Source organism: Cornus florida, unplaced genomic scaffold (genome assembly GCF_030987335.1).
Source record: "Cornus florida cultivar Cherokee Brave unplaced genomic scaffold, ASM3098733v1 CherokeeBrave_3.0.0_Hap2_Chr01, whole genome shotgun sequence".
NCBI lineage: Eukaryota > Viridiplantae > Streptophyta > Magnoliopsida > Cornales > Cornaceae > Cornus > Cornus florida.
In genome coordinates, this window is record NW_026775571.1 from 65,080,130 (window position 1) to 65,089,066 (window position 8,937).

At 34.4% G+C, this 8,937-nt stretch overlaps 1 protein-coding gene across 1 annotated transcript; it reads right to left on the reverse strand.

Moving 5' to 3' along the window:
• Window positions 1-1,151: 1,151 nt before the first annotated feature.
• On the reverse strand, window positions 1,152-3,215 carry LOC132299502 (F-box protein At3g07870-like). Its single transcript, XM_059796214.1, has 2 exons — window positions 1,720-3,215; window positions 1,152-1,474 (listed from the first exon to the last, which is right to left on the reverse strand). Exons 1-2 carry the CDS (start codon window positions 2,974-2,976, stop codon window positions 1,409-1,411), a joined length of 1,323 nt encoding a protein of 440 aa, XP_059652197.1. The 5' UTR covers window positions 2,977-3,215; the 3' UTR covers window positions 1,152-1,408.
• Between the last annotated feature and the right edge of the window lie 5,722 nt (window positions 3,216-8,937).

An 8,937-nucleotide genomic window follows, 5' to 3' on the forward strand; every position in this document is an offset into this window, starting at 1 on the left:
TCAACAGAAAATATTAAACAAATCATCACAATAGAAAAGAACCTGGGCTGGCAGATCATTAAATGTTACTTCCTGGGCAAGAAGGCAAAAACCAACCAAGCATGACTACCTGCCCCAAGATTTTTTTTTTTTTTTTTCTTCCATGAACTTAAATTAATCATCTGACTCTTTCTCCAAATAGAAGAGAACCAACTTAGTACTCCAAAGAGAACAGAACAAATTTAAGACCGTGACTGTACATGGGCTATTATAACAGCCGGATTATTTTCTGGTTAACTAGAATTTCCAGATTTGTTTTGCACTTCTTATATGAGCTAGATCTCCTCTAAAGTTTTTCCTTCCAATAGGATATAAGAGTAAAGTAAAAACTAGAGCTACAAATGTTGAAGGCCAAAGAAAAGGCTGAAACTTAAACATGGTAATAAGTGGCCTGAAGGCCATACATGTCTTGTAGTCTCATACCATCAAGTCAAAGGTAGAACAGAATAATGAGGGGTGAACATCACCGCTCTTGGAATATCATTCAAGTTCATTAATTTACTATCATGTCAGATATCTTTAGTCTTTTCACCGATTAGAGGTACAAATCCTACGATACAGTGGCACATGGCCCATAAGTAGGGGTCAAACAAGTGACCAAGTCATGAACAGGTCAGGCTTAACTATATAAGAGATCTATCTATGTTAGTTAGCAAGTACACCAGCATAATTTAATCAACAGTTTTAACCTCATTAAGTAAGTGAGCCAAACTTGAATAAACCTTGCTGGACTCATTAAATTCATGAACAACATAAAATAGATAATCACAAGCAGACTCGTTACGACTAGCGAACATGGCTCATTTATTGAGCTCAAGGTTGTACTCAAGATTGGCTAGCAAACAAAACAAGCCCACCTTAACTTTGGCTAGTATTATCCAAGCCAAAAGGAAAACTAGCTACGATATCCTACAAAATATCACCAACACTAGACTTCTAAATGCTTGGCACGGCAACTCGACCTAAAAAAGCTGCTCTTGACAATTTAATTCATATAACATAATGTGGCTCATACAAAAGCTGCTCTTGACAATTTAATTCATATAATATAATGTGGCTCATACTCCAAAACAAATACAATGGCATCAAAAGATAAGCAATAATGGATAACAAATACTTTCAGCACAACTTCTAAAGCCATATCAATCCCAAATGCTCCAAGTGTTCAAAATCATCATAAGTGAGTTAATTTGTTTCCCAAAGAAGGTTCACATCAAGCCCAAATGCTCCAATACTTCAAAATCATCATAATTCTTAAGTTACTTGAACATTGCCCAAAGTAAGTTTTTAACCATATCAGTATACAATTTTTGTACCGCAGGCCAAGTAAAAGTAACAAAAAACAGGGAAAGAATTCACTTTGACACTTCTACTCAAACAACAGTTCCACACCTTCTCTAGCTTCTTCATTTGATTTTGCACCCTGATCAGAGCCCTGAAAGAACATTCATTACCCGCCAGGCACAAAATGCAATCAAGATCAATAATAATTGTAACTCCTCAAAGATGAAGTGATAATGTTATACACTTGAAAGAGTAATTGAAAAAAAATTAAATAAGTTTATGATACCTACAGGGCAATGATACTACTCAAATGCTAGGTTGAGCTTTTACATTCACATGTAGCAATAACATGACTTAACAATAGAAATAGCAAATATTAGATGTAAATGTTCTTACCTGTTCTTTCCCTTTCTTCTTTGTTTTTCCTCTCCTTTTCCTGGATTTCTTAGCTCCACTCACTTTTCCATGCAAAACAGGTGATTCCTTACAAGTGACTGTATCATGAAATATTACTCCAAATAAAACTAGGCTCTCAGTATAAGCATCTGAGTACAATGAGTCCCTATACCATGAATCGGTAGATCCATGAATATGAAGAGGCACTGCTCGGTTGGCTTCCGGATCATAAGCTACCAGATACCCAGCTTTTGTCCCAAATAGAACTTCGCCCTTCCTTGTAAAGCCAGTTACACTTTTGAATAATCCTTCACTCATATCAATATTGAATTGTTTAGTCCAAGACTCAGATATGCCATACTCCTTCATCACCCATATGCAACAAGTAACTTGGATGCCAATAAGCTGGATATGGATCAGAGAGAGTGATTCTTGAACCTTAGCAATATGAACACCTAGCATCCAGTTAGCATCTTCCATGCTATCGGGCACCATGATCTCGCCAAATACCTTATCACCCATGTGGAATGACACAATCAAGTAGAAGAAATTACTCCTCCTTTCCGTATCGTAAGCAATCCAATGTGCAGCACCGTTCACATAAGCCTGGGAAGCCCGCTCCAAGATGGTGTAAGGAAGACCCAAATGGCTGATGTTCCGCCATGTGCCTGTGCTCACACTGAAAATGTCAACCTCAGGAGGAGCTTCAAACCCATCCGGTCCGTGCAGATACACAATCCTCACAACCTTGTAATCATCAGTCAGTGAATCGAAGCCGAATCCGATGCTATGCATAAAAGGACCGTGTGATTGATAGGTGACACGCAATGGCGGAAGAGTCATCGTCTTCTGAATGGATGGATTCCATAGATAAAGCTTGTCCATGTAAGTAATCAAATCATCGGAAAGGCATAAGACCCCATTGCAGCAACCGATTACCCTCAAATAAGGGTTTCCTCCATCGTTCTTCAGTGGAAGGTCAAGCTCTGCATAATCACAGAACAACATTTCTTTTTCGCAGCGTAGTAGTGAGTAATGCTCTTCTTCATCGTCATCACTAGAGAATCTTCGAACTAGTAGAAGGTTGTTGTTGTTGTTGTGCGCAACAGATGATCGATTGAGGTGTGTGGTGATGAAACTAGGGTTTGTGAGCAAAGAGTACCATGATTTGCAGACACAAGCGCATCGGACGAGGGTTTTGATCGGTAGTCTGGCGAGGACGTCGATCAACACATCACGAGGTAGGAAATCCGACATTTTCTTCCAATTCGTAGCTTGAAAAAAAACTGAACAGAGATTAATTTGTTCAGAGTAAGCAAAGTGTATCTCTCTACTTTACTAAAACCCTAACCCTAACAAGGTTTTAGTGAACAATCAACCACCATACTTTGCATTCCGCCAATATGTCACTCAACTTGTGCTTGCAGATTTAATCAAACAGAAATCGTCTCCCAACACACTGTGTAATTTGCACTTTAATTATAAAAAATAAAAATAAAAAATGGTACTCCGTATCAAATAATTTTTTTTTTGTTAAACATCATGAAAAAATTTGAATTAAACATTTTTACTTAAATAACATGAAAATGGTCAAAAATGTTGAATATATTTTTAAAAGGAAAAAAAATTGTGAAATGAGAGGTGATAGTGGAACTAAGTGGTAACAATTAACAAACAAAGAATAGCGTCAGTTTGGTTTATCACTTAAAAAATAATTTTAAAGTTTTTAATTTAAAATTACCTTTTTTTTTTTTTTTGAACCAGTGACAAACCAAAATGGTAGATGTATGTATAAAAAAAATAATAATAAAAAATCAAAAGAAAAAAGGATTTTATATTTTGGTTGGTTAGTTTATGGGACATTGTAAATTGTGAAGGCACTAGTTTGCTCCATATTGGTCGAGTCAGATTGGTTCACATCTTCAACTGAAATACTCTCTTTATATATGTACAAATATTAATATGCTTATTTTATTTATTAATTTTTCAGTTCCAATCAAGTTGGTTTAACTCTTAGGCTCCGTAAAATATTTTTTTATTTTTACTTTGTTGGTATTTGACAAAGGTCTATGTCGAGATTGAAGTCGAGTCCATCAGGCTAGACATATAAAATATCTTACCAAAAATTTATGGATATCTTATTTTTATTAAATTTTAATTTTTTTTTTCTTTGTAAATATTTTACGATAACCAAATATTAAAAAATAAAAAATTATTTTTTAAAAAATATTTTACGTTCAAATAAACGAATCCTTAATCTGAAATATTATTATATCATCAGCAACATTGGCCTCTTGATATATGTTTGTGTGTGTGTGTGTGTATATATATATATACTTACTTTATTAATTAGTTTTTCAGTTTATGGGATGATTGCTTTAGGAAATGGTTCTACACATTTTTGAATTGTTTATGTTGCAGCTTTCGATCAATCAATTAAAAAATGTAACTGCTATTAGTTGAGAGAGAACTAGAGGAAAGAGAAACATGTAGAGAGAGAAAGAGAGGAGAGATAACCCATTTGGCCGCCATTGATGAAGCTTTCCAGCAGTAAATGGTCTTCGGCTCAAGGGAGTATGATTGGCCACAGGAAGATGATCGATGAAGAAAAATATAACAAAATTTGCGGGTATTATCGGAATTTTATACTCATGATATTTTATATATTTTATATCTTTTATAATAAATTAATAAGTTAAGACTAAATTAATAATTGTGCTCATCGGTCGTCAGTGACTGAAAAGTATTGTCAAGGGGACAATATGTAATATTTTCATAGTTAAGGTGCTGAATTGTTCTAAAAAATAGTTAAAAGGCACATTATATAACAATGGTATGATTTAGGAGAGTTTTTGTACCGCACCCCTAGATTTTCAACGACTTAATGTAATAATGGAATATATCGAATGGATAACTAAACAGCCGAGTAAAACTCAAAATACTATGAACCCCCAAATTAATATTTGGCTGTGGGGAGGGGGACCATATTAACTCAATCAGTGATTTGTCATCAGAATTCGGCGCCTCTCCTATCCATCCACCCATTAATTGAATCCGTACTATGTAGTCTGCGTGTTATCACTTGTTAAAGTGACACCAATGGGGTCACCAATTACTAGGTAATGGGATAAAGTTGACCTAAAATTTTAAGTGTGCAAAGTATAGCGTGTGGATACTTATTCATTTATTTAAAAGTTAAAATTATTGAATAGTGTTACGTACGTATTTATTTATATTTAATTATTTTTTCATTTGAATTCGATGTGAGACAAATGACTCTTGTAACATTCTCCCTCATTCGAACTCGCAACGCTATCGTTACGGTCAGGTCCCGTTGCCTACCCGGGGGTGGCTCACCCAGATACCTTTCGGGTCCGGCACTAGCCATGACACCAAATTAAGGACTAGATCTGGTTTTGATATCAACTATAACATGTGAACACTTGTTCATTTACTTAAAAGTTCGAACTATTGAGTAGTGTTGCATACCAACTTATTTATACCCAATCACTTTTTCATCTGGATCTAATGTGAAACAAAAAACCTTTGTAGCTGTGACTGACTCGATCATCAAATGTGGATGGTAGTATCTTACAATGCCCAATTCAGACTTAAAATTGGATAAATTTAGTTTTTGTCTCATTGAATTAATTTAAAAATATGGAGGCTTCGCAACTCTCTCCCCGCAGACCACTGACAACTAACCCTTCACATTTTTGCCATTGAAAAAAAAAAAAATTCAATTATGTATTCAATACAAAGAATTTTTTATTACTATTAATTTCCAAAATGGCTTTTGAAACGGCTGTTGTAATCTTTCCATGTGGGTTATCTTCTCCTTTTCTTTTCCCAATCAAATATAAATAGATATATTTATTACCGAAAATATATATATATATAACTAAAAATATAATATAATTGAAGTCCACCAATATGAGTTTTGGTGGTTAACCGTTACATTATAATTTAGAAAAAAATAGAAGATACAATTAGATTCCAACCCTTGATAATGGTAGAAACATTTTTTATAGATTCACTTTCATTTTTTCACATACTTAGAAAATCATATAACACCATCTTTGTAAATTGTATTGAAAGCTTAGAGCTTCAATGAGACCATCATCAATGTTAAATTAATCATCTTAGAGAATTAGTCTCTCCTCTCCTTTTGAAGGTAACATAATGAAATCCAAGCCTGTATCAACGTAACATAATGAAATACGTTGTCGTAGCCTTGACCTTTTTTTTTTTTTTTTTACTACGCAATAGTTTACTACATAATTCAATAAAAATAAGTAAAAAATGGTGAAGTGCAAACCCTTCCCTATCATATACAGAATGCTGAAGTGCACAGTAAAAATACGATCAGTAGAATACTCTTAAGTGCACAGTAAAAACCGGGAGATTCCAAAGCAAAGCAGCATCAACAATAGATCAACAATTTTTTTTTAAAATAAACACATCAATCTACCCCAAGATAAACCAAGTTTGCAAGTGACATACCTACTGGTGTGTATAAGGTAAATTTTCACATAAAAAGAAATATCACACAATTGTAAGTACACAATCACAACTATTCCACAACAACTTTGGGAAATATCAAATTTCTCAGGAGAAACAATTTCATGCAGCACAGACAAATCTAACAGTCTCTTGACAGAAAATTAATGCTAATTAGATTTTATTCTCTGCTTGGTTAATATCACAGTTTTGATCCATAACAATAGAGCATCCAAATGGAACTTTAACCAGCTAATTTGCTCAAAAAAAATATGTTTTAAGCAGAGTTGAGGTGGTATATAAAACGACACTGAAAAAAAAAATAGTGCTCTGAATTATTCTTTTGATCAATGTTATCTAACCTGAGCCACAATTCAATAGTTCCCATGAATTTTTACATTGTAAACCATGCTTCATAAACATAAAAAGAATATGCCATATTTAGATGAATAGAGTGCCAGAAAGAAGAGAAAACTAACTACAGGATTTCATGAATTAGATAAGACTGATGCATCTAGCTTTCTACACTGCAAGAATAAGTTCGCACGCTAGCAACCTGGGAGATGCAGCCTGTTAACCATGTCCTTGAAACCAGAAATTATGGCTCAAAATATATTAATACTATCAAACTTGAAGTCATGAGGGTTCCGCTATCAATTAAATGAGTGTATCGAAGTAAACAAGGTCTAGCAACTAAGAATAACCCTCAAGAAACACATCATATCAAATATATTATTAACTCAAATAACAGGGCATAAAACATGTCTTTGACCTAACGAAAGGGAAAAACAAAAACAAAAAAAAGCATGAAAAAAAAAAATTTATATTGCATCTATCAATGAAGATGTTTAGCTGATTAATACCGTTTTCATCACATGTGAGACATTTTTTGAGCTCAAATTAGGAGGAGCACAAAGGTATGAGTAGTTCTTGAAGTGAGCGTCACCTTGATTTTTATTTGGGTAAATGAGTTGGTTGAATTATATTATCAAACAGAATTTTAAGAAGCCAGCAGAGGATATTAAACAAATCATCACAATAGGAAAGAATCTGGCCAGGCGGATCATTAAATGTTACTTACTCGCTAAGTAGGCAAAAACCAACCAGATTTTTAACAGCCAGACTATTTTCTGGTTGACTAGAATTTCCAGATTTGTTTTGCACTTCTTATATGAGTTAGATCTCCGCTAAGGTTTTGCCTTGCAATAGGATATAAGAGTAAAGTAAAAACTAGAGCCACAAATAGAGAACGAAAAAAATTTGCTGAAACTTAAACATGGTAATAAGTTGTTTTATGCCATACACTGTGTTGTAGGCTCATCCCATAAAGTCAAAGGAAGAACAGAATAATGAGGGGTGAACAGCACTGCTCTTGGAATATCATTCAAGTCCATTAAATTACTATCATGTCAGATATCTGGATGACGGTCTTTTCACCAATTAGAGGTACAAATCCTACTATGTAGTGGCACATGACCCATAAGTATGGGTCAAAGTGTCAAACAAGTGACCAGTTCATGAACAGCTCAGCTTAACTACATAAGACATCTATCCGTGTTAGTTAACAAGTACACCAGCATAATTTAATCAGCATGTTCGACTTCATTAACTAAGCGAGCCAATCTTAAATAAACCTTGCTTGACTCATTAAACTCGCGAACAACATAAACGGATAATCACAGGCAGACTTAATAAGACTAGTGAACATGGCCAATTTATTGAGCTCAAGCTTGAACTCGAGATTGGATAGCAAGCAAAACAAGCCAACCTTGGCTATTATTATCCGAGCCAAAAGGAAAACTAGCTATGATTTCCTACAAAATATCACAAACCAGTGACTTCTAATCTAAATGATTGGCACGACATCCAGCAACTCAACTTAAAGAAGCAGCTCTTGCCAACATAATTCATATAATATAATGTGACTCATACCCCCAAACAAAATTTAGAAGATACAATGACATCAAAAGATAAGCAATAGTGTAAAACAAATACTTTTAGCACAACATCTAAAGCCATATCAAGCCCAAATGATCCAAGAGTTCAAAAGCATCATTAGTGAGTTAAATTTTTCCCACATGAAGTTCACATCAAGCCCAAATGTTCCAAGAGTTCAAAAGCATCACGAGCTAGTTAAATATTGCCCAGAAAAAGCTTTTTACCACATCAATATAGAATTTTTGAAACGTAGGCCAAGTAAAAGTAACAAAAAATACAGGGAAAGAGTTCACTATAACACTTCTACTTTTTCAACAGTTCTGCACCTTTTCTGCCTTCCTCAGTTTGATTTCCACCTGATCCACAGCCCTGAAAGAACATTCATTGCACACCAAGCACAAAAAGAAATCAAGATCAACAATAATAGTAACTCTTCAAAGATGAATTGATAATGTTATACACTTAAACTGTAATTGACAAAAAAATAAAAATAAAAATAAGTTTATGCTACGTAATAGGGCAACGATGACAGAATGGATAATTAAATGCTAGGTTGAGCAATAGCAAATAGCAAATATAAGATGTAAATGTAAGTAAAAGCATGCATCTTGCCTGTAGTTTCCCTTTCTTCTTTGCTTTTCCTCTCCTTTTCCTGGATTTCTTAGCTCCACTCGCTTCCCCGCGCAAAACAGGTGACTCCTTACAAGTGACTGTATCATGAAATTTTGCCCCAAGTAAAACTAGGCTCTCTGTATAAGCATCTGCATAAAATGAGTCGCC